At 42.2% G+C, this 27476-nt stretch overlaps 1 protein-coding gene across 3 annotated transcripts in view; it reads right to left on the bottom strand.

Annotated features, from left to right (window-relative positions):
- The window catches only part of tmem62 (transmembrane protein 62), a 103109-nt gene that overhangs the window by 15445 nt on the left and 60188 nt on the right, over window positions 1-27476 (bottom strand). For all 3 annotated transcript variants that reach the window (XM_072264073.1, XM_072264082.1, XM_072264090.1), the window contains 3 exons: window positions 12517-12676; window positions 3204-3317; window positions 1349-1433 (listed from right to left, as the gene is read on the bottom strand). In XM_072264073.1, coding sequence (XP_072120174.1) covers window positions 1349-1433; window positions 3204-3317; window positions 12517-12676 — 359 coding nt within the window. The remainder of the gene's footprint in view (window positions 1-1348; window positions 1434-3203; window positions 3318-12516; window positions 12677-27476) is intronic.

The raw sequence follows: 27476 nt of genomic DNA, 5'->3' as shown, positions 1-27476 counted from the left end.
GTGCAGAATATGGATCACCTGAAAATATACAGTCATAATTTTAATGACTTGTCTATCTAAGTACATAGCTCACTCAAAACCTATTGTCATCAGCCAGAGGAAGCCACAGGGAGGAGACATCCTCCATTAGACTGCATTGTTTCCTTCAACATCTCTTCCTCTCTCCCAAATCAACAGAGGTTTTAAATATAACCTGATTATTGAACAGAATTAGAAACACAGAAAATAGGTGCAGGAGTAGGCCATTCGGCCCTTCGAACCTGCACCACCATTCAGTACGACCATGGCTGATCATCCAACTCAGAACCCTATACCTGCCTTCCCTCCATACCCCCTGATCCCTTTAGCCACAAGGGCCATATCTAATTCCCTCTTAAATATAGCCAATGAACTGGCCTTAACTGTTTCCTGTGGCAGAGAATTCCACAGATTCACCATTCTCTGTGTGAAGAAGTTTTTCCTCATCTCGGTCCGAAAAGGCTTCCCCTTTATCCTCAAACTGTGACCCCTTGTTCTGGACTTCCCCAACATCTGGAATAATCTTCCTGCATCTAGCCTGTCCAATCCCTTTAGAATTTTATATGTTTCAATCAGATCCCCCCTCAATCTTCTAAATTTCAGAGAGTATAAGCCTAGTCGATCCAGTCTTTCATCATATGAAAGTCCTGCCATCCCAGGAGTCAATCTGGTGAACCTTCTTTGTACCCCCTCTATGGCAAGAATGTCTTTCCTCAGATTAGGGGACCAAAACTGCACACAATACTCCAGGTGTGGTCTCACCAAGGCCTTGTACAACTGCAGTAGTACCTCCCTGCTCCTGTACTTGAATCCTCTTGCTATGAATGCCAGCATACCATTCGCCTTTTTCACCGCCTGCTGTACCTGCATGCCCACTTTCAATGACTGGTCTTGTTGCACCTCCCCTTTTCCTAATCGGCCACCATTGCGATAATAATCTGTTTTCCTGTTCTTGCCACCAAAGTGGATAACCTCACATTTATCTACATTAAATTGCATCTGCCATGAATTTGCCCACTCACCTAACCTATCAAGTCACCCTGCATCCTCTTAGCATCCTCCTCACAGCTAACACTGCTGCCCAGCTTCGTGTCATCTGCAAACTTGGAGATGCTGCATTTAATTCCCTCGTCTAAGTCATTAATATATATTGTAAACAACTGGGGTCCCAGCACTGAGCCTTGCAGTGTCCCACTAGTCACTGCCTGCCATTCTGAAAAGGTCCCTTTTATTCCCACTCTTTGCTTCCTGTCTGCCAACCAATTCTCTATCCACATCAATACCACCCGCAATACCAATTAGCACCAAACTGTAAAGCACACAAATTTACCTTTAAGCTGTGGCTTCGTCAGGTATCGGAAGACAATGATTACAAGGATATTAGCCAGAAGGACCAAAATAAAGATAACTCTGAGCTGCAAAAAATAAAGTCACACCATTATGAAAAATCCAATTCACGGTATTTTGGACTTCAATGCCACCAACTAATCAATAACCTATCAGAAATTGGAAATGCAAAAGGGACTTGGAGTCTTAGTACAGGATTCCCTAAAAATTAACTTACACGTTGAGTCAATGGTAAGGAAGGCAAATGGAATGTTCAATATTTCGAGAGAATAGAACGTAAAAGGAAGGATGCAATTAATGCTTTATAAGGGATTGGTCAGATCACATCTGGAGTACTGTAAGCAAGTGTGGGGCCCCATATCTAAGAAAGGATGACCTGGCATTGGGGAGTGTCCAAAGGAGGTTCATGAGAATGATCCTGGGAATGAAAAGGTTAATGAATGAGGAGCTCTTTAATGGTTCTTTGCCTGTACTCGCTGGAGATTAAAAGAATAAAGGGGGGGTGGAATCTCATTGAAACCTATTGAATACTGAAAGGCCAAGACAGTGGACAGAGAAGATGTTTCCAATGATGAAAGAGTCTAGGACCGAAGGACGCCTCAGAATAGAAGGATGTCCCTTTTGAACAGAGGTGAGGAGGTATATCTTGAACCATAGGGTGGGGAACCTGTGGAATCCATTGCCATAGATGGCTGCATAAGCCAAATCATTGGGGGTATTTAAAGCAGAGATTGATAAGTTCTTTATTCGTAAAGGCATCAAAGGTTATGGGGAGAAGACAAGAAAATGAGATTGAGAGGGAAGTTAAATCAGCCATGATCAAACAGTGAATCAGACTCAATGGACTGGATTTAGAATCCTTCTCCTACGTCTTTTTGTCTTTGTGAGACCGAGTTGTGGCATGCCTTGGAACCATGATAATTATTTACCAATAGTGGCTAGGACATGCCCTGTGCAGCTCTATACGTCCTTGTGCCACATCTATACAAGCTGGCGCAGCTAACGCAAGGCAAATGATGGCCCACTGTCACACCACGCACTGCCAAGCCCTGTTCCACTACTTAATGATCAGCCATTGAGAAGCATTTAAAGAATTCTGAAGAATTGCAAGGACTGGCTGATACCAATGGTTTAATGCCTTGGAATGCAAACACTGATAACCCGATGAAGGGTGCACATGGTTTCCGCTGCTCATGTGACACTATTGTAACGGGCCGAACAGTAGGGCCTGGAGTGCATACTCCACTATTGAATCTCCTATTTTTTCATGTACATAACAAAGCTACAATGAATCATAAAACAAAAAAACTACGTAAAATAAAAAGAGAAAATAATATTTATTCATTTGCACAAAAGAGCTCCCTCAGGATAAAAGCAAGCAGCAGAGTGACAGCGAATCAGAGCAAATTACAAAATGCTGGCAATTTTTCCCCTTAACCATCCTTTGAATTCTTGATGTCCACACAATCCTTTCTCATTTTAGCAACATTTTCACCTCACGTAATTTAATATTTTTCTCAACCAGATGGACACCATTAATTTTTTGCAGCTATGTTTTTATGTCTGAATATGATTTCTGAGATCTTTGAATTATTGAATATCTGCCATTCAATATATGTGTATTCAACTTCTCCACTAATCTCAGTCAACTCAATGCTAATTGACTTTGTTTAAGCCTCTAACTTGCAAGAGGGAGTGCTACTGAATCACATTGCAGGAGGTCCACACATACTAATTCCTACTGTTTCCCACCTCTTCTCTGCTACCATTCTACAATGGAGACTCTAAGCTGTAAACCAGACTCTTGCTGTCTTTCTACAGTCACCCGTTATGCTTACCATGATGTAGTGAGAAGACTGGAGGATGAATGAAGCCATAATGTCAAAAGTGAGCAGCTCAACCTCTTCCATTGTAAACTTATGGCCTATAATTGTGGTTCGTCCAGCTTTGTCCTGACAACAGGAAAAGAAGTGATTCAGTGTGTTTGGAGAACAGCAAGTATGAGTAGCTTACTTCTGTTTAAGGGAAGCAAGTCTGAAATATACCAATGCCACTGACAAGCAGATACATCTCCGGGTTAAGTGGATTCCAAACTGACAAGCAGATACAAGGTGTGATGAGCTTCTCCTTGGATCTGACTACAAGTGACTTCCCAAGCCATTGCTGTAACCTAATCAACCACCAAAGGACTTGTCGACACGCCTGTTGCTGAGGGAAGAGTCCAACCAGACCATCAAAGCTCCATGGAAAATAGGGAGACAACACTGGCTCTTAAATGACTCAACAATTTTTTAAAGCCAAAATATGATTTAAAATATGGGGAGCATATTTTAACAAATTCAGCATCTTGTGTATAAAGTTCATATTGAAAAAAATTTTTTTTTCTATTTTTTTTGGCATTTCCTTTGACAGTTTTCTCCCTCTGTTTTCTAATGAAGGCATTTATTCTTAAAGGCTTACTGTCCTCAGACACAAGGCACTGTCCTTTTTTCCTAATAGTCTAAAACAATTCAAGTCTCAGGGACTTGAGTTAAACCTTCATTGCTCTTTCCTACAGAGCAATCAATGTTAGGATTTGAGATCAATTTCCCTCTTCCTTTTCCCTTAGACCTGCTGTGACTAAGACCTAACAGAATGTGAATGAGGATGAAATAAATCACCGTTTGTTCTCTGAGGCTGGTGCACATTTCCTTTACACAAGAACAGAAGAAACAGGAGCAATAGACCGTCTGGCCTATTAAGCCTGTTCCACCATTCAGTAAGATCATTGCTGATTTAGACGTGGACTCAGCTCCACAGAACTGCCTTTTCCCCATAATCCTTAATGCCTCCGCTATGCAAAAATCTAACTGTGTCTTAAGTATATTTAATGAGATGGCCTCTAGTGCTTCCTTGGGCTGAGAATTCCACAGATTCATTAGACTCCGGGAAAAGCAGTTTCACTTCATCTCCATAAAGTTATAGAAAACTACAGCATAGAAACAGGCCTTTTGGCCCATCTAGTCCATGCTCAGCCATTTAAACAGCCTACTCCTATCATCCTGCACCAGGGCCATAGCCCTGAATACCCCGACCATCCACGTACCTAGCCAAACTTCTCTTAAACATTGAAATCAAAAACTGCACCCACCATCTGCACTGGCTGCTTGTTCCACACTCTCACCATCCTCTGAATGAAAAAGTTTCCCCCACGTTCCCCTTAAACATTTCACCCTTCACCCATAATCCATGACCTCTGGTTTTAGCAACACGTAATCGACGTTTCATGACTCGGCCTGAAACATCAACCATACTCTTTTCCATAGATGCTGCCTGGCCTGCTGAGTTCCTCCAGCATTTTCTGTGTGTTTCTTGGATTTCCAGCATCTACAAATTTTCTCTTGTTTGTAATTTGACCTCTAGTTTGTCTCAGTGGAAAAAGCCTGCTTACATTTACCCTATCTATACCCCTCATAATTTTGTATACCTCTGTCAAATCTCCCCTCATGTAACAGGGAGTAAAGACTTAACCCACTCAATCTTTCCTTATAACACAGGTCCTCCAGACCTGGTAACATCCTTGTAAACTTTCTCTGCACTCTTTCAACCTTACTTACATCTTTCTTGAAGGTAGATGACTAAAACGGCACATAATACTCCAAATTGGGCCTCACCAAGTTTTATACAACTTCAACATAAGATCCCATCTCCTGTAGTCAATACACTGATTTACGAAGGCCAATGTGCCAAAAGCTTTCTTTACAACCCTACCTACCCATAACGCCACTTTCAATGAACTATGGACCTGTAATTCCCAGATCCCTTTGTTCTACTGTATTCCTCAATGCCCTACCATTCACTGTGTAAGACCTATCCTGGTTGGTTCTCCCAAAGCGCAACACCTCACGCACTTGTCTGCATTAAATTCCATCTGTCATTTTCCAGCCTATTTTTCCAGCTGATCCAAATCCCACTGCAAGACATAATAGTCTTTGCTGTCCACTACACCCCCAATTTGGTGTCATCCACAAATTTGCTGGTCTAGTTAACCACATTATCATCCAGATCATTGATAAAGATGACAAACAACAATGGACCCAGCACCGATCCCTGCAGCACTCCACTAGTCACAGGCTTGGATTCAGAAAGGCAACTCTCCACTACCACACTCTGGCTTCTCCTGCAAATCCAATGTCTAATCCAATTTACTACCTTATCTTAAATGCCGAGTGACTGAACCTTGTAAACCAACCTCCCATGCAGGACCTTGTCAAATGCCTTGCTGAAATCCATGTAGACAATATCCACTACCTTTCCTTCAATAACTTTCCTTATAACTTCCTTGAAAAATTCTAAGATTGGTTAGATCCTGAAGAAGGTCTTGCCCCAAAAGATCGACTATTTCCGTAGATGCTGCCTGACCTGCTAAGTTCCACCAGCTGGTCTTGCTTTTAACCGGCATGGAATACAGTCATAACCTACATTAAGATATTATTCAGGAGCAATTTCAGTTAGTTTTCTAAAGACTGGATTAAATGTCCATTTCAGCACTGATTAATTATTCTTACCCACTATCAGAGTTACCCTGTCTCTCAAATGATCTGGTGCAATTTGCATGTCTTTAATACAAAATAATCTGCAGATGCTGGGATCAAAGCAACACTCACAACATGCTGGAGGAACTCAGCAGGTCGGGCAGCATCTGTGGAAACGATGAGTCGACGTTTCAGGCCGGAACCCTTTGTCAGGACTGAAGAGGGAAGGGGCAGAGGCCCTATAAAGAAGGTGGGGGAGGGTGGGAAGGAGAAGGCTGGTAGGTCCAGTTGAAAAACCAGTAATTTGAAAGACAAAGGAGTGGGGGAGGGGAAGCAGGGAGGCGATAGGCAGGAAAGGTGAAGAAGGAATAGGGGAAAACACAATGGATAGTAGAAGGAGGAGGAACCATGTCTTTAATGATGTTCCATAGCTATTATAGACCATAGAACAAAATTAACATCCTTGTATAACGAAAGCTACCTGTCCCCATAGTAGTCTGGGGATTAATTAAAATATAAATCTACCTTTGCCTATGACACCATTCAATTTACGAATATTCTCTTTTGGTAATAAAGAGCATTTTAAGGCCTTGCTACTAATGTAGTTCAGGAAAATGTAAAAGACTACACAGAGTAAGATTTGCAACCCAGCAACACCTTTGTGACAAGATAAGACAATTTTAAATTAGTCGAGAATGTATATTGGTCAGAATATTAAGGAAAACTACACTACTTTTTTCTGGTAGTGGAGTGGGAATTTTTCATCTACTTGAGGCACAGAGAGTTTCAGATTACTCCTGTTATGACACCAGTGGGTATCTCAGTAAAATTCCACAAATCCATTGGCAAGATGTGAACAAACATCCGCGCTCTCTCCCAGAGCAATGTCCCAAACACTGATGCCCTAACTACAGTCAGAGGGGCCCTGTTGAAGACTGGTAACTTCCATTCACTGGTTCATTGGCAAGACCGAGGTGGGGAGCTGTTTGCCCTCTGTTGTTGCCTGGCCCTGGCCCTCATACCACAACGTTGCCTGTTGCACTTGCCCAGGGCAGGACTCTTAAGCTTTTTTTGTGACTATTTGTTGTATGTATGCTGTACATTCCATGTGCTGTGTATGACTGTTGATAGACGTTTTGCATCGTCACCCTGGAGGAATGCTGGTCATTTGAATGTATTCATTCGTATTTGTGTATAGCTGAATAACAATTAAACTTGAACTTGAACTTTCAGGCCATCCTTGAAAAACTGGACCACCATCTTCAACTTCTAGGAATGTTCATCCCATGATCACTCAAAATGGAGGATCATCACCTGGAAAGGCAACAAACTCTCAAAGGTCTCTACAACAGGAACAATGGTAGGGTTCTCAAATGGCAGAAGTAATTGGTTCCAGCCTCATTACAGAGAATGCAAGAAACAGGAACAGAACTGGAGAAGTCAGCCGTCCAACCTGCTTTCTTAATCAGTGTGATGGGCTGATCCAGTCTTGAACTCAGCACCACTTCCTCACAGTCTCTGCACACGCTTGCACTCCCTTCTCATTATGACTTGAACATATTCAACAACTCTGTGCCTCTATAGTTCTTTGGATAGTGAATTGGGAAGATTCATGAACAAGGACACCGCCTCCATCTGAAATGGGTGACTCCCTATTCTGAATATGAATCCACGGTTGTAGAGAACTCCATGGAGGAAAGCATCCACCCGCTAAATCTCCTCAGAAGCCTGAAAGTTTCAATAGGATCACCTCTCTTTCTTACACAGTCCAATGGGTACAGCCCAACCTTGCTTCATGCATTAACCCCTATATTCATTTTGCAACCAACAGCAGTTTATCTTGTTAACCACATTACTGTCTGTGGGAACCTGCTGGGTGCAAACTGTCTGTCACGCTTCCTGCTTTGCAACACTTAATAGTATGTCTGATATTAAACGTAACATTCTGCAAGAATCACTATTGGGGTTACTGTTGGTTAGTGGTTACATTAATGATCTGGAAATGAGTATTTTCAACACAAACTGCAAGTATATACAAATGATATTGATCAGGATTATATGCACTCTCAATGTTACAGACTGTATTGGAGACTAAAGGTCATGGCTGGTAAACAAGCAAATGTTCAGGGGATATTTGCGTGGAGTTCTGCATAGGTATGTTCCAATGAGAGAAAGAAAGGATGGTAGGGTACAGGAACCGTAGTGTACAAAGGCTGTTGTAAATCTAGTTGAGCAGAAAACAAGAGCTTACGAAAGGTTCAAAGAACTAGGTAATGATAGAGATCTAGAAGATCTAGAAGATTATAAGGCTAACAAGGAAGGAGCTTGTTCCATGAGAAGGTCTTGACAGACAGAATTAAGGGAAACCCCCAAGGCATTGCGAAGAGCAAGAGGATAAGACGTGAGGGAATAGGACCATTCAAGTGTGGCAGTAGAAAATTGTGTATGGAACCGGAGGAGATAGCAGAGGTACTTAATGAATATTTTGCTTCAGTATTCACTACAGAAAAAGATCTTGGCGATTGTAGGGATGAGTTGCAGCGGACTGTAAAGCTTGAGCGTGTAGATATTAAGGAAGAGGATGTGCTGGAGGTTTTGGAAAGCATCAAGTTGGATGAGTCACCGGGAGCAGACGGGATGTACCCCAGGCTACTGTGGGAAGCGAGGAAGGAGATTACTGAGCCTCTGGCGATGATCAATGGGGATGGGAGAGGCTCCGGTGGATTGGAGGGTTGCAGATGTTGTTCCCTTATTCAAGAAAGGGAGTAGAGATAGCCCAGGATATTATAGACAAATGAGTCTTACTTCAGTGGTTGATAAGTTGATGGAGAAGACACTGAGAGGCAGGATTTACGAACATTTGGAGAGGCATAATATGATTATTAGGAATAGTCAGCATGGCTTTGTCAAAGGCAGGTGATGCCTTACGAGCCTGATTGAATTTTTTTGAGGATGTAACTAAGCACATTGATGAAGGTCGAGCCGTAGATGTAGTGTGTATGGATTTCAGCAAGGCATTTCATAAGGTACCCCATGCAAGGCTTATTGAGAAAGTAAGGAGGCATGGGATCCAAGGGGACATTGCTTTTTGGATCCAGAATTGGTTTGCCTACAGAAGGCAAAGAGTGGTTGTAGACGGGTCATATTCTGCATGGAGGTCAGTGACCAGTGGTGTGCCTCAGGGATCTGTTCTGGGACCCTTACTCTTCATGATTTTTATAAATGACCTGGATGAGGAAGTGGAGGGATGGGTTAGTAAGTTTGCTGATGACACAAAGGTTGGGAGTGTTGTGGATAGTGTGGAGGGCAGTCGAAAGTTTACAGCGGGACATTGATAGGACGCAAAACTGGGCTGAGAAGTGGCAGATGGGGTTCAATCCAGATAAGTGTGAAGTGGTTCATTTTGTAGGTCAAATATGATGGCAGAATATAGTAATAATGGTATGACTCTTGGCAGTGTGGAGGATCAGAGGGATCTTGGGGTCCGAGTCCATAGGACACTCAAAGCTGCTACGCAGGTTGACTCTGTGGTTAAGAGGGCATACGGTGCATTGGTCTTCATCAACCATGGGATTGAGTTTAAGAGCAGAGAGGTAATGTTGCAGCTATATAGGACTCTGGTCAGACCCCACTTGGAGTACTGTGCTCAATTCTGGTTGCCTCACTACAGGAAGGACATGGAAACCATAGAAAGGGTGCGGAGGAGATTTTCAAGGATGTTGCCTGGATTGGGGAGCATGCCTTATGAGAGTAGGTTGAGTGAACTTGGCCTTTTCTCCTTGGAGCAACAGAAGTTGAGAGGTGACCTGATAGAGGTGTACAAGATGATGAGAGGCATTGATCGTATGGATAGTCAGAGGCTTTTTCCCAGGGCTGAAATGGCTAGCATGAGAGGGCACAGCTTTAAGGTGCTTGGAAGTAGGTACAGAGGAGATGTCAGGCTAAGTTTATTTTTTGTTTGTTTGTTGTTGTTGTTTTTTTTTTTACACAGAGTGGTGAGTGCATGGAATGGGCTGCTGGTGGCGGTGGTGGAGGCGGGAATAGAAACATAGAAAACATACAGCACAATACAGGCCCTTCCTCCCACAAAGCTGTGCCGAACATGTCCCTACCTTAGAACTACCTAGGCCTTACCCATAGCCCTCAATTTTTCTAAGCTCCCTGTAGCCATCCAGGAGTCTCTTAAAGGACCCTATCATTTCCACCAATGATAGGGTCTTTTAAGAGACTCCTGGATAGGTACATGGAGCTTAGAAAAATAGAGGGCTATGGGTAACCCTGGTAATTTCTAAGGTAAGGACATGTTTGGCACAGCTTTGTGGGCCGAAGGACCTGTATTGTGCTGTAGGTTTTCTATGTTTCTATGTTAACTTTGGAAATGTGCAGCTCTTTAAATGTAGACAGAGGAAATACTAAATAATCATAAACACCAAGAACAACTAAAAGGCATTGTTGGACTGGCAGTCCATTTGGTTAGTGAGCAAAGGAATGATAGATTAACTGTACTTGATGCAAGTTAGTATGGGCAGCAGAACTTCATGTGAACTTATCTTTTTGGATGAAGAAGAGTAGGGCTTGTTTGAATAAAGTTTAGTCCAACTCCAAAGTTGGAAGGATTTGTCAGATCATGGCCGCTCTGTACCTCAACCTCACCTTTCTTCATATGCTCTCTCAATAGCCTTAGCTGACCAATATCTATTGATAAAAAAAGGTGGAAACTAAGTAGATAGAGGGGAGAGAAGAAGAAAGTTGTCATTTCAGAATGAACAAAATTTTTATCAGAACTGGGGAATATTTTGAAAAATGAAATGTGTTAAGGTGCAGGTCTGGGTGGAGAGATTGGGGCAGAGAGATTAGAGTCCACTTACTGATCTAACCTATTCTCTTCATCTTCCCTCTTTCTCCATTACCAACATTGAGCTTTCCAGTACCGCCTATTTTTATTTCCAGTATTTTAGATTTTAAACACCTCTTGTTCGGTGTCATACCTTCAATTCTGCATGAGGATTGGTAATCTTTGAGGGAGAGGGTAACAGCTTCTTTTGTACGAAGCCACTCTTCCTTATTTTGTATCAGTTAGATCTGGATTTACAATTCTGTCCTTTCCCTAGATTCTTACAACCAAAGAAATACTTTTCTTATATCCCTTTATTATTTTAAAGATAATAATTTGGGAGTACAGTCTGTATATATTGGTCACATGTGCAGTGACTGAGTGTTAGCTGAAAAGATGTTGGAAGTGATGCCCCTTGGGACTGAACATCCTGCTGACACCTGATAATGGGGCAGGGTCCACTGTTGAGCATAGTGTAACAGGGTGTAAAACAATGACCATTAACTCATTTAAAGATCATGTGACCTGATATTTGCTTTCTTGCTCTTTTCAACAGCAAACTTATACATTCACCAACTTTCTGCAAACAGTCTTGCTACAAGCAACCACTTTACAGAACAACTCTGCCCAGTCAGCTGAGTCTCTGGTTGTCTGCAGTGTTCCCTGCCCTGCTGCACACCTCTAAGGTATAGGCCAGGCACTTTAAAACACCATCGATGTACCACCCTCTGTCTTCACAAAACCTCTCAAACATACTGGAAGGATGCACTAACCCAACATCAGCTTTGTCTCCCAGGCCAGCCTCCAAAGAATGGAGATAAATTACACAGCCACCTCTGATGGTTGGGCCATGTTATTCACACACCCAACACCAGATTCTCCAAACAGATGCTATTCCCAGCTCTGTGACACCAAAAGACGGCCACAGAAACAGTAAAAATGATTAAGGGTGTTTTCAAAATTTCCTTGAATAAGTGCAACATACTCACCAATTGTGGAAACCTCTGGTTCATGACACTCAAAATGAAGGAGCATTCAGAATGGCAAATGCCTTTGTCAGAAGAAGCTAAAAACCCAGTACAATTCATGGATGAGCATCCAACCCACCAAATGAACTACCCACACTCTATCAAGCAGTGTGTCTCGGTCACACATTGACCTCACCAGCCTCCTCAAAGTCAAAGTAGAAATAAGTCATCCTCGATTATGAGTTCTTATGCTTTTGTTCTACTACATTGTTGCAACAGAGATGAATGGATGTTCAAGGAATGGCAATTCATTGTTTACTTTGGCAGATTACAACCTGCCAGACTCAATGAGTTTGACAATTTCACATCACATCCATGATCTCCATTTGCAATCACTCTGCTACCTCCACTTACACTTCCTTTAATCCCACTTCTTGCTTTTGGCCATCTCTAGCCCGTCCTTTCCCTTGTGTTGCTTAATGCTGTATCCAGTCCTCTCCCAGAACTCAACTTGTTTTTTATTTTTCACTCACTTTTCCTACTTCTAAAAATCCTTGTACTTTCTTTATAAATGCAACACTACTGTATATTCTGCACTGTATTCTTTCATATGTATGGAATGACCAGTCTGAATGGCATGTAAACAAAATCTTTTCATTGTATTTCAGTACACAGGACAAAAATAAACCAATACTCACTTTCCACTTCTAATGAAATATTATCTCTACAAATGCTGCCTGACAGAGCTGCACTGAGCATCAGTGTTCTCTCCCATTTCAGAGTTCTTTCTGCTGTATTTTGCTTTTGGATAGAAGAAAACCATGTATTTTGTTACCTGTGCTTGGACTTCAATGAAATGCATTCCTTTACTGTAATCCTTGGCCTTCCAGGGCAGTGTATGAAGTGGACCTTCGATATGGACTGCATTGCCTATTAAGACACCATCAATTTTGATGAGAACTGAAGTGACTTGAGCTGGGGAGAAGGCTAGGACCCTGATGAGGAAATGTAAACCATGTTACCAACAATAATTAGACCACAAGGCTGTATTCAATCTCACAGTTGTTATTGACACATTTAATATCAGCCACCAGATCTCCAAATAATCCAACTTCACATGTAGTATAGGAAATTTAATTTAAACACAAGGAGTATAACGCAGCCCGGATTAGTACATGGAAGTATGGTGCCGTAGCCATTACAGAAACTTGGTTGAGAAAAGGGTGAGACTGGTTGGTAGCTTAAGGTTTAGGGTGCAGATACTTTAGACACGACAAAGGGGAATGTAACAGGTGGGGGAACCGCATTACTGATTAGGGAAAATGTTAAGGCTGCAATGAGGCATCTTGAATGGTTCATCCAGCGAGGACATACAAGTAGAGCTCAGAGAAACAGATAAGCAGGCAGGCCATGCAAAGACACAAGAAACAACAGGGTTACTGCAGTGAGACGAGAAAATCTGCAGATGCTAGACATCCAAGCAACACACACAAAATGCTGAAGGAACTCAGCAGGCCAGGCAGCATCTACAGAAAAGAGTAAAAGTTGACGTTTTGGGCTGACACCCTTCATCAGGTGCTGCCTGGCCTGCTGAGTTCTTCTAGCATCTTGTGTGGGGCACTGCTGTGGGTGATATTAACATCCCCAATATTGACTGGCACTTCCTTAATTCCTGGGCATGGAAGGGGCAAGTTTGTACCGTGTATTAGGAGGGATTCTTGAAACAATGTGTAGATAGTACAATAGAGATGGGGCCCATACTAAACATTATATTGAGGAATGAGTCAGGCCAGTTTATTGAAGTTTCTGTTAGGGAGCAATGACTAGTATTTTATGATAGTTACAGGGAGGACAAGCAGGTTACAGGTAAAAATGCTAAATTGGAGAATGACTAATTACTAAAACATTAGGCAGGAACTGAAAACATTACTTAATGGTAAATCTGATTCTAATGTGGGAGTCTTTAACAGAAGTTGTAGAGTGAGGACCAGCTATTCCTGTGTAGATGAAAGGTAAGGATGACAAGGTTCAGGAACCTTGGATGACAAGTGATATTGTAAGTTTAGTCAAAAAGCAAACGGAAATACTGTATATGTAAGATTTAGGAAACTGAAATCAAACAACAGCCATTAGGAGTATAAAGGAAGTAGGAAAGAACTTATTCAAGAGATTAGGAGGTCAAAGGTCCATGAAATGTCCTTAACAAGAGGGATTAAAAGAATCTCAAAGCATTTTATTTGTATATCAGGAGCAAAAGGTAAGTGACGGAAGGCATAGGTCCACTCAGGGACAAAAGTTGAAATTTGTGCCTAGAGAAACAGAAAGAGGGTGAGCTCCTTCATGAGTACTTTACACTGCTATTCATTAAGGTGAAGGACATGGGTGATGGAAAGGTCAAGGAGATGTATGCTGATACTCTAGAGCACATCAATATTCAGGAAATAGGATGGAAAAGCAGATAAAAACCATGCTTACCTTCATTGGTCAGAATATTGGGTATGAAAGTGGGCAAGTTAAGTATAAAACTTTGGTCAGGCCACATTTGAACCATTCTGTGGAGTTCTGGTTGCCACATTACAGGAACGATGTGGACATTATGCAGAAGAGGTTCACCAGGATGTTGCTAGAATGAAAGAGTATCAGCTACAAGAGGAGGTCTGACAAGTTTGTATTGTTTTCTCTGGCAGGTTAAGGGGCAACCTGGTAGAAGCTTACAAAATTAAAAAGAAGTTGGAATGTCAGATGGAAATTTCAAATACTAGAGGGAATAGATTTAAGTTGAAAGGGGGAAACTTTAAAGGAGCTTTGCAAGGCATTTTTTTTTGTTATACAAGGGGAGTGGTTAGTGCCTGAAACAGGCTGCAGGAAGTGGTGGAAGCTGATAATGTACAATGGCATGTTTTAAAAAACAGACAAGGTACAGAGGCATACAAACCACGTACAGGCAGATGGATTACTTTAAACTGACATGATTGGCTCACACATGCTGGGATGAAGGGCCTGTTCCTGTGCTATACTGTTGTATGCTCTAACAGCAGGACTTTGAGGATCAGTGAAGAGAGAACCTAAAACTGGTGCCAGTAATGAGGAACTCAGTTAAACTGAGACTCGATCTTCATTTACAGTTTTCCACTGCATACAAAAGTTCACAATGATACAAGATGCCATTCAAAAGACATGGAGCTTTGATGGTCAAAGAGGAAAGCTAGTCCCATGGCAGGTGAGGTAGTAATCAAACAACACAGATTATAAGTGACAAGCAAATCAGAGGAGATGAGGGAAGTTATTTTATACAGCCATTCAACCAACTGCGTGGCCCTGAAGTAATCTTCTAGATTAAGTCCAATGATAATTAGTGACTAAGAGTTGCAGCAGAAGTTACTGTGGTATTCTGCTCTATTTCCAAAGTATATCTTCCTGTGGTAACCTGCATGACTGTAGAGGTAGAGAATAATAAATGGGTTTGATACTGGTGAGTAGGTTACATGGCTTTGATAAAGGCTTATTATACCCAATCGGTCATTTTGTATACAGTGCATTCCAGTTAATTGGGCCATCATTTAATCAGGGCAGCTGCCCATCTGGGACAACTCTTACAGAACAAAAACTAATTCAAAAAAATAGCCAGGATTCCCTTCATTATTTGGGACTATGCCCCTTAATTGGGTCAGGAGGCTGTTGCCGAACAGTGTTCAAATAGTATCATTTGTGCTCAAAAAGCAGTGATTTTTGTCACTGATAGTTGGTGAGAAATAAGCAATAAGACAATTCAAAACCGTTTTGCTCACTGCAGTTTCAAGCATTGGCTATGAATGAAAATGGAACGCCTTCACTACTCACACTAAGAAGCATTTGAATAGATCAACAATCATCTTGAATGTTACAATAAAAATAAGGATTTGGAGAAGGCAATCAGCAATAGCATTGTATGAAGGCAGTCCATTATCTACACTGTGTGTCTATGCTGACTTTCTTCATTTACAGTCAATGAAAAGAACACCGCAGTATAGACTGGATGAATTCCTCCATTGGTAACTATTAGGAACTAATACGTATAAGACTACTATAGTATTATTAGTAGTGTTTTAATTTGGTCTGTATTTCATTTAAATACACAATTTGTTATTCAGTTAAACAGTAGTTTGTCTCTTTTATACATTTTAACAATTATCATGAAATTTCGGCTAATTGGGGCAGCTGCTTAATTGGGTCAAAACATACTGCTCCTGATATGTCCCAAATAACTGGAATTCATTGTATATTCACATAAGCCCTCAGTGAGATTGTGGCTTTCATATAAACATCAATTACTCCTCATTACATAAAGAACAGAAGAACAGAATTAATCCATGCAAGGGATCTCAGAATCAGGTTTACTATCACTGGCATTTGTCCTGAAACATAGAAACATAGAAAATAAGTACAGGAGTAGGCCATTCGGCCCTTCGAACCTGCACCACCATTCAGTATAATCATGGCTGATCATCCAACTCAGAACCCTGTACCTGCCTTCTCTCCATACCCCCATGATCCCTTTAGCCACAAGGGCCATATCTAACTCCCTCTTAAATATAGCCAATGAACTGGCCTCAACTGTTTCCTATAGCAGAGAATTCCACAGATTCACCACTCTCTGTGTGAAGAAGTTTTTCCTCATCTCGGTCATAAAAGGCTTCCCCTTTATCCTCAAACTGTGACCCCTCGTTCTGGACCTCCCCAAAAATTGGGAACAATCTTCCTGCATCAAGCCTGTCCGATCCCTTTAGAATTTTATACGTTTCAATAAGATCCCCCCTCAATTTTCTAAGTTCCAGAGAGTATAAGCCTAGTCAATCCAGTCTTTCATCATATGAAAGTCCTGCCATCCCAGGAATCAATCTGGTGAACCTTCTTTGTACTCCCTCTATGGCAAGAATGTCTTTCCTCAGATTAGGGGACCAAAACTGCACACAATACTCCAGGTGTGGTCTCACCAAGGCCTTGTACAACTGCAGTAGTACCTCCCTGCTCCTGTACTTGATTCCTCTTGCTATGAACGCCAGCATACCATTTGCCTTTTTCACCACCTGCTGTACCTGCATGCCCACTTTCAATGACTGGTCTTGTTGCACCTCCCCTTTTCCTAATCGGCCACCATTGAGATAATAATGTTTTCCTGTTTTTGCCACCAAAGTGGATAACCTCACATTTATCCACATTAAATTGCATCTGCCATGAATTTACCCACTCACCTAACCTATCCAAGTCACCCTGCATCCTCTTAGCATCCTCCTCATAGCTAACACTGCCGCCCAGCTTCATGTCATTTGCAAATTTGGAGATGCTGCATTTAATTCCCTCGTCTAAGTCATTAATATATATTGTAAACAACTGGGGTCCCAGCACCGAGCCTTGCGGTACCCCACTAGTCACTGCCTGCCATTCTGAAACGGTCCGGTTTATTCCCACTCTTTGCTTCCTGTCTGCCAACCAATTCTCTATCCACATCAATACCATACCCCCAATACCATGTGCTTTAAGTTTGCACACTAATCTCCTGTGTGGGACCTTGTCAAAAGCCTTTTGAAAATCCAAATATACCACATCCACTGGTTCTCCCCTATCTGCTCGCTAGTTACACCCTCAAAAAATTCTATGAGATTCCTCAGACATTATTTTCCTTTCACAAATCCATGCTGACTTTGTCCGATGATTTCACCGCCTTCCAAATGTGCTGTTATCACATCTTTGATAACTGACTCTAGTATTTTCCCCACCACTGATGTTAGGCTAACCGGTCTATAATTCCCCAGTTTCTCTCTCCCTCCTTTTTTAAAAAGCGGAGTTACATTAGCCACCCTCCAATCCTCCAGAATCTAAAGAGTTTTGAAAAATTAACACTAATGCATCCACTATTTCTTGGGCTACTTCCTTAAGCACCCTGGGATGCCGACCATCTGACCCTGGGGATTTATCTGTTTTTAATCCCTTCAATTTACCTAACACCACTTCCCTACTAACATGTATTTCCCTCAGTTCCTCCATCTCACTAGACCCCCTGTCCCCTACTATTTCCAGAAGAATATGTATGTCCTCCTTAGTGAAGACAGAACCAAAGTTATTTAATTGGTCTGCCATGTCCTTGTTCCTCACGATCAATTCACCTGTTTCTGACTGTAAGGGACCTACATTTGTCTTAACCAACCTTTTTCTTTTCACATATCTATAAAAGCTTTTACAGTCAGTTTTTATGTTCACTGCCAATTTTCTCTCATAATCTTTTTTCCCTTTCCTAATTAAGCCCTTTGTCCTCCTCTGCTGGACTTTGAATTTCTCCCAGTCCTCAGGTGAGCCGCTTTTTCTGGCTAATTTGTCTGTTTTTTCTTTGGAATTGATACTATCCCTAATTTCCCTTGTCAGCCACAGGTGCACTACCTTCCCTGGTTTACTCTTTTGCCAGACTGGGATGAACAATTGTTGTAGTTCATCCATGCGATCTTTAAATGCTTGCCATTGCATATCCACCGTCAACCCTTTAAGTATCAATTGCCAGTCTATCTGAAATTTGGTGTTTTGCGGCAGCAGTACAATGCAATACATAATAATATAAAAACTATAAATTTTAGTAAGAAATTTAAAAACTAAATTAAATTAGTGCAAAAAGAGAGCAAAAAAGACAAATATATAGTGAAGTAGTGTTCATGGGTTCATTGTCCATTCAGAAATCTGATGGCAGAGAGGAAAAAGCTCTTCTCGAGTTTGTGCCTTTCACTTCCGTACTTCCTCCTTGATGAGGGTCCTGAATGATGGATGCAACCTTTTTGAGGCATCACCATTTGAAGGTGGCCTTGATGCTGGGGAGGCAAGTACTCATAATGGAGCTGGCTGAGTTTACAACTTTCTGCAGCTTCTTCCAATCACGTGCAGTGGCCCTGCCAAACCAGATGATTATGCAACCAGTTCAAATGCTCTCCATGGTACATCTGTAGAAATTTGGGAGAGTCTGTGGTGACATACAAAGTCTCCTCAAAATCCTAATGAAATACAGCTGTTGTCGTGCCCTCTTTGTAATCGCATCAATAGATCTTCATAGATGTTGACACCCAGGAACTTAAAACTGCTCACTCTTTCCACTGCTGATTGCTTGCTGAAGACTGGTGTGTGTTTCCTTGACTTCCCCTTCCTGAAGTCCACAATTAATTCCTTGGTCTGACTGATGTTGAGTGCAAGGTTGTTGCAACACCACTCAACCAGCTGATCTATCTTGCTCCTGTACGCCTCGTCACCATCCGAAATTCTGAATTCTGCCAATAATGGCTGTGTTATCAGCAAATTCAGAGACAGCATTTGAGCTGTGCTTAGCCACACAGTCATGGATGTAGAGGGTGTAAAGAGTGGGGTGAACACTCTAACAGCTTCTTCCCCTCCGCCATCAGACATCTGACTGTACAATGAACCTCACTACATATTTTTTTCTTGAGGTGCGTCAGTGTTAACTGTCAGCAAGGAGATGTTATTTCTGATCTACACTGACTGTAGTATCCTCATGAGGAAGTTAAGCACCTAGCTGCAGAGGGAGGTACAGAGGCCCAGGTTTTGAAGCTTGTTGATTAGAACTAAGGGTATGATAGTGTTCAATGCTGAGCTGTAATCAACAAACAGCAGCCTGATGTAGGAATTGCTATTGTTCAGGTGATCCAAGACTGTATGGAGAGCCAGTGAGATTGCATCCACTGTACACCTATTGTGGTGACAGACAAATTGCAATGGGTCCAGATCCTTCCTTAGGCAGGAGTTGATTCTGGCAATGACCAACCTCTCAAAGCACTTCATCACAGTAGCTGTGAGTGCCACTGGGCAATAGGCATTGAGGCAGTTTACCCTGCTGTTTTTGGGCACTGGTATGATTATCATCCTTTTGAAGCAGGTGGGAACCTCTGATTGTAGTAGTGAGGGATTGAAGATGTCCTTGAACACTCCTGCCAGTTGGTTGGCACAGGTTTTTTGTGTCCTAGCAGGGAAATCTTCAGGGTCTGAACCCTTACGACGGTTCAACCTCTTGAAAGATGTTCTAACATTGGCTTCCCACAGAGTTGCCAGATGCTGCAGGGATTTGAATGGTGTAGTTTTATTCTCCCTTTTAAAACAAGCTTGAAAGGCAAACTCTGCCAGAGCTGACGTACATCTGATCCTGTCCCTACAATCAGAATTGCTGTTTTGCTCTTAAAATAGCCTTCTGAGGGTCATACCTGAACTTTGTGTATAGCTCTGGATCACCGGTTTTGAATGCCATAGATCCAACTCTCAGCAGACTACAATCTTCTGGTTCACCTATGGCTTTTGTTTTGGGAATGTCCGGTATGTTCTCAAAGGTACACACTGATCTATACAGGTCATGATGAAGTCATTCCGATCTAAAGATGAATCCCTGAATATTGTCTCGTCCACTGACGCAGAGCAGTTCTCCAAGTGCCTCTCTGCCTCCCTTGACTTTACTTTCTTGCTCCTCACCTTAGTCTCTGCCTGTATGCTGGGAGTAGAAGTTAGCTGTTAGGACTTTCCAAAGTACAGAGAAGTGACGGCACTATAAGCGTTTTTGATGGTGGTATAACAGTGGCCAAGTGTGTTGGCTCCTCTGGTTCCACGGTGATGTGTTGCTCAGAGACTTCTTCAAGCTGACTTGGTTGAAAACCCCACAATGATAGGAAAGGCATCAGTTTCGTGTTTGCTGATTGCGATGCTCAGCTCCTCCAGGGCCTGCCTGACTTGGAAAGAGCAGGTGAAAAACTGCTCAGCAACTCCAGTGCCTGCCTGACTTTGGCCAAAGGTGGAAAGTACACCACTACTGGGTTGACAGTAGAAAATTCCTTCAGCGGATAAAATGGATGACGCTTGACTGCTAGATGTACCAGGTCGGGTGAGCAAGATTGAGGCAGAACTGCCACGACTGTGCCCCATGATGAGCTATTGATGAAGCATTTTCCACCTCCTCTGTTTTTAGCAGACTCAACAGGTGACCTGTCTTTTCAGTGGATGGTGAAGACCTCAGACTACAGCACTGCACCCAAATTGGATGGGAGTGAGCCACGTCTCCATGAAGCAAAGTACACAACCAGTCCCCAATGTTGTGCTGGTACTGCAATCTCACTCTGAGGTCTTCAATTTTATTTTCCAGAGACTATACATTTGCCTGCAGGATGACTGGGGGTGGGGGTCTAAGTTCACTGTGTTTCAATCATACCTGTACCCCAGCATGCTTTCCCCACTTTCTTTTTCTTAAAGGGGAAAGGCACTCTCATCTTAAGTCTGCTGCTTGGGTATCAGAGTTTGAGAATCAATTGTATTTTAAATAGTCTTAAAACTGAAGTCCCCATGGCTGTGACTGGATTTCTGCTGTAGTATGGCCAGTTGGTGGCGCAATGGCATCAGCGCTGGACTCCGGAGCGAAGGCTCCCAAGTTTGAATCCAAGTCAGGCTTTCCATCCGTGCCGGGTTGAGCGTTGAGCTAGCCACTTAGCCTCGTAAAAAAAAAGGGTCGAGTCAAGAACGTTCATATCATGACCCAGTTAATTCGAAAGGAGACCAATCCTGACACCACGCGCCAGACAAGTCTGGTGTGACACGCTAAAAAAAAGCTGTAGAGTTACTAAGGGGGAATATTTGATGATTCCCATCAAGCTGCATGCAAAGAGTCATCATTTATCAGTGCCATCTTGGAAATCTTCAGCTGGTCCTTACAGTTAGAATTGAAGTGAAGTGTTCCAAGCTTCAGTATTATCATTTAGGACCCAAACTGAACCTCATATTTTAAGTATTCACATGTAGTCACTGTCAAATAGACATTATAATCTTCCAAAATAATCCTTCAGTGAAGCTAGAATTATATTCACACCTTTTTTCAGAACAGTAACATGAAAAAGCCAAATTCTCAGAGCTCGTGAAGAGAATAGCCACAGGGTACAGGACTGTACTGATCTGTTGGTCAAATAGGAAAACAGGTTCATCCTGAAAACAACACGAACATGCACCTTGGGAGAACTAACAATGGTAGGACAAAGAGAGTAAGTGAGGGAGTACTGAGGAAGACAGGGATCTTGGAGTATAAATTAAGGATTTCTGAAGGTGGCAGAACAGCAAGGTAAATGAAGACAGCATAAGGGATCCTAGACTTCATTAGCCAGGGTATAAAATACAAAAGCAAAGAGATTATTAATGAGGCAACAGCTAGGGTACATAGAAACATAGAAAATAGGTGCAGGAGTAGGCCATTCGGCCCTTCGAGCCTGCACCGCCATTTATTATGATCATCCAACTCAGAACCCCGCCCCAGCCTTCCCTCCATACCCCCTGACCCCCGTAGCCACAAGGGCCATATCTAACTCCCTCTTAAATATAGCCAATGAACTGGCCTCAACTGTTTCCTGTGGCAGAGAATTCCACAGATTCACCACTCTCTGTGTGAAGAAGTTTTTCCTAATCTCGGTCCTAAAAGGCTTCCCCTCTATCCTCAAACTGTGACCCCTCGTTCTGGACTTCCCCAACATCGGGAATGATCTTCCTGCATCTAGCCTGTCCAATCCCTTTAGGATCTTATACGTTTCAATCAGATTCCCCCTCAATCTTCTAAATTCTAACAAGTACAAGCCCAGTTCATCTAGTCTTTCTTCATATGAAAGTCCTGTCATCCCAGGAATCAATCTGGTGAACCTTCTTTGTACTCCCTCTATGGCAAGGATGTCTTTCCTCAGATTAGGGGACCAAAACTGCACACAATACTCCAGGTGTGGTCTCACCAAGGCCTTGTACAACTGCAGTAGTACCTCCCTGCTCCTGTACTCGAATCCTCTCGCTATAAATGCCAGCATACCATTCGCCTTTTTCACCGCCTGCTGTACCTGCATGCCCACTTTCAATGACTGGTGTATAATGACACCCAGGTCTCGTTGCACCTCCCCTTTTCCTAATCGGCCGCCATTCAGATAATAATCTGTTTTCCTATTTTTGCCACCAAAGTGGATAACTTCACATTTATCCACATTAAATTGCATCTGCCATGAATTTGCCCACTCACCCAAACTATCCAAGTCACCCTGCATCCTCTTAGCATCCTCCTCACAGCTAACACTGCCACCCAGCTTCGTGTCATCCGCAAACTTGGAGGTGCTGCATTTAATTCCCTCATCCAAATCGTTTATATTGTAAACAACTGGGGTCCCAACACTGAGCCTTGCGGTACCCCACTAGTCACCGCCTGCCATTCTGAAAAGGTCCCGTTTATTCCCACTCTTTGCTTCCTGTCTGCTAACCAATTCTCCACCCACACCAATACCTTACCCCCAATACCGTGTGCTTTAAGTTTGCACACTAATCTCCTGTGTGGGACCTTGTCAAAAGCCTTTTGAAAATCCAAATATACCACATCCACTGGTTCTCCCCTATCCACTCTACTAGTTACATCCTCAAAAAATTCTATGAGATTCGTCAGACATGATTTTCCTTTCACAAATCCATGCTGACTTTGTCCGATCATTTCACCGCTTTCCAAATGTGCTGTTACCGCATCCTTGATAACTGACACCAGCAGTTTCCCCACCACCGACGTTAGGCTAACCGGTCTATAATTCCCCGGTTTCTCTCTCCCTCCTTTTTTAAAAAGTGGAGTTACATTAGCCACCCTCCAATCCTCAGGAACTAGTCCAGAATCTAACGAGTTTTGAAAAATTATCACTAATGCATCCACTATTTCTTGGGCTACTTCCTTAAGCACTCTAGGATGCAGACCATCTGGCCCTGGGGATTTATCTGCCTTCAATCCCTTCAATTTACCTAACACCACCTCCCTACTAACATGTATTTCGCTCAGATCCTCCATCTCACTGGACCCTCTGTCCCCTACTATTTCTGGAAGATTATTTATGTCCTCCTTAGTGAAGACAGAACCAAAGTAATTATTCAATTGGAATTCTAGTCACACTATGAGGAAGTACTTGTTGCACTGGAGAGAGTGCACAGAAGCTTCACCAGGATGTGGCTGGAATGGAATATTTATGAGGAGAGGTGGGTGTTTTCCTTTGAGTGGAAAAGGCTGAGAGAAGACCTGAATCCTTCCTTAGCACCCTGTAGCATCATCTCTTTTGTTAAAGCCTTCTGCATTGCATCCGATCACTGAATTATCCTTTGATTCTTCCCTTCTCTTATCTCTGTATTTACTAGAAACCTGTTCCATTGTCAACATTATTCAGTCCTGAGTATCACCTGTCCAAAACATTAATTCAGATTCCCTCAGCAGGTACTGCCTGATCCAGTGGAACAGCATAGTCATGATGGAAATATTCAGAAAATTGCCTACAAATCTCAATACACTGAGTCTGTTCTAATGCTGTCTGAAATCACAGGTGTGCAAGTGTGATTCTTCACTTACTCTTTAAGTAACTGTTCTGGTATCAGCCATTGCCTCTCAACCAGGGTTCAAGTACCATGCTAACGTCATGAGCCACAGCCAAAGCTGCCTTTGCAGTGTTGTGCTTGTGGAGCACCAACATTGAAAAACAGGATATGCCTGGAACAGAATCAGCAGGATATTGCCTGGCGGAGAGACTGGACAGACTGGGTTTGTAATATTTAGGTCCGATGTGATACTGGCAGCACCTGATGGGGTATACAACACAGAGGGGTATAGAAATAGCAGATAGAAGAAAATGTTTTACCCTTGGCAGTAGTATATAAAACTTGACGGTCCTTGGTTTAAGGGAAGGAGATTTTGAGGAGGATTTATTGAATTTTTCTTTTGATCAGAGTGTGGTTGATATCTGGTACACACTGCTGGCAGGTAATTTCACAACATTTAAGCAGTATTTAGATGAGACTTAATTTGCCAAGGACTACAGTGCGACTCATCAACTTGATGAGTGGCTGAGGAGTGGCAAACGGTGTTTAATTCAGGTACTTGTGAAGCATATTTTTAGAAGACAAATCAAGTTAGGACTTTCACAATGAATGGCAAGGCCCTGAGGAATGTTGTAAAACAGATACCTAGGAGTACAACAACACTCTCTTTCAAATTTACTTTCACTATGGCTATGTAAAATGTTTAAGGATGCCTTACTTGTAGGTAAATTACCACAATCCTTTTATGAAGCATCTATTTCTTTAATTCCTAAAAACGATAAAGACCTTACTGATTGTGCATCATATAGACCTATCTTTGTTGAATGTACCGGAATGTGTTATTTCGTTCAACGCCGAGAAGGCGTTTGACAGAGTTGAATGGAAATATTTACTTAATGCGCTTGAAAGATTCAACTTTAGCCCAAAATTTATTTCTTGGATTGAATTGATATATCATTCACCTTTGGCTTCCGTAGTTACCAGTAATCAGAGATCCCCCTTTTTTTAGGCTTTTCAGAGGGTTGTTTGTTAAGTCTTTTGTTATTTGATATAGCTTTGGAACCCTTGGCAATTGCCTTTCATGATTCACCTAATATATTTGGAATTACTAATGGGAAGGAGATGCATAAGGTATCATTGTATGGTATGCAGATTTGTTACTATATATCTCTAACCCAGAGAAATCCATCCTGGCAGATTATCACTACTAGCTCAGTTTAGTAGTTTTTCTGGTTATAAACTAAATCTTATTAAGAGTGAGCTTTTTCCATTAAGTATGCAAGTTTCAATTTATAGACAATTACCATTTGAATTAATTACTGATTATTTCACTTATTTGGGTGTCAAAATTAGTAAAAAAAAATATAAAGATCTATTTAAAGTTAACTTGCTACCCTTAATTGACCATGTTAAACAATTGTTTACTAAATGGTCCCCACTGTCCTTATCATTGATTGGTCGAATTAATGTTATTAAAATGACTGTTTTACCTAAATTTCTGTATTTATTTCAAATGGCACCAATTTTTATCTCTAAATCCTTTTTTAATATTATTGATTCTAAAATTTCTTCATATATATGGCAGAATAAATATCATAGATTGAGTAAGCAATATCTACAGAAATCAAAAAAGGATGGTGGTTTAGCATTGCTGAATTTTAGATTTTATTATTGAGCAATTACTATCTGATACTTAATGTTTTGGATGCAAGATTGGGATGAAATTCATTGTCCACGATGGGTGAACCTGGAGGGTGAGTCTGTGCAAGGGTTCTCATTAAGACCATAAGACAAAGGAGCAGAAGTCGGCCATTCGGCCCATCGAGTCTGCTCCGCCATTTTATCATGAGCTGATCCATTCTCCCATTTAGTCCCACTCCCCCGCCTTCTCACCATAACCTTTGATGCCCTGGCTACTCAGTTACCTATCAATCTCTGCCTTAAATACACCCAATGATTTGGCCTCCACTGCTGCCCGTGGCAACAAATTCCATAGATTCACCACCCTCTGACTAAAAAAATTTCTTCACATTTCTGTTCTGAATGGGCGCCCTTCAATCCTTAAGTCATGCCTTCTCGTACTAGACTCCCCCACCATGGGAAACAACTTTGCCACATCCACTCTGTCCATGTCTTTCAACATTCGAAATGTTTCTATGAGGTCTCCCCTTATTCTTCTAAACTCCAAGGAATACAGTCCAAGAGCGGACAAACGTTCCTCATATGTTAACCCTCTCATTCTAGTGAATCTTCTCTGTACCCTCTCCAATGTCAGCACACCCCTTCTTAAATAAGGAGACCAAAACTGCCCACGGTACTCCAAGTGAGGCCTCACCAGCGCCTTATAGAGCCTCAACATCACATCCCTGCTCCTATTCTCTATTCCTCTAGAAATGAATGCCAACATTGCATTCGCCTTCTTCACTACTGACTCAACCTGGAGGTTAACTTTAAGGGTATCCTGTACGAGGACTCCCAAGTCCCGTTGCATCTCAGAACTTTAAATTCTTTCCCTATTTAAATAATAGTCTGCCCGTTTATTTTTTCTGCCAAAGTGCATAATCATACACTTTCCAACATTGTACTTCATTTGCCACTTCTCTGCCCATTGTTCCAATCTATCCAAGTCTCTCTGCAGACTCTCCGTTTCCTCAGCACTACCGGCCCCTCCACCTATCTTCGTACCGTCAGCAAACTTAGCCACAAAGCCATCTATTCCATAATCTAAATCGTTGATGTACAATGTAAAAAGAAGTGGCTCCAACACAGACCCCTGTGGAACACCACTGGTAATCGGCAGCCAACCAGAATAGGATCCCTTTATTCCCACTCTCTGTTTCCTGCCAATCAGCCAACACTCTATCCACGTATGTAACTTTCCCGTAATTCCATGGGCTCTTATCTTGTTAAGTAGCTTCATGTGTGGCACCTTGTCAAACGCCTTCTGAAAATCCAAATATACAACATCCACTGCATCTCCCTTGTCTAGCCTACTGGTAATTTCCTCAAAAAATTGTAATAGGTTTGTCAACACACATCAAAGTTGCTGGTGAACGCAGCAGGCCAGGCAGCATCTCTAGGAAGAGGTACAGTTGACGTTTCAGGCCGAGACCCTTCGTCAGGACTAACTGAAGGAAGAGTTAGTAAGAGATTTGAAAGTGGGAAGGGGAGGGGGAGATCGAAAATGATAGGAGAAGACAGGAGGGGGAGGAATGGAGCCAAGAGCTGGACAGGTGATTGGCAAAGGGAATATGAGAGGATCATGGGACAGGCGGTCCGGGGAGAAAGACAAGGGGGGGGGGGAACCCAGAGGATGGGCAAGGGGTATAGTCAGAGGGACAGAGGGAGAAAAAGGAGAGTGAGAGAAAGAATGTGTGTATAAAAATAAATAACGGATGGGGTACGAGGGGGAAAAAATAAATAACGGAT

This window comes from Mobula birostris, chromosome 1, assembly GCF_030028105.1.
Source record: "Mobula birostris isolate sMobBir1 chromosome 1, sMobBir1.hap1, whole genome shotgun sequence".
In the NCBI taxonomy this organism is placed as follows: Eukaryota; Metazoa; Chordata; class Chondrichthyes; order Myliobatiformes; family Myliobatidae; genus Mobula; species Mobula birostris.
This window is presented reverse-complemented; position numbering and strand designations above follow the sequence as displayed.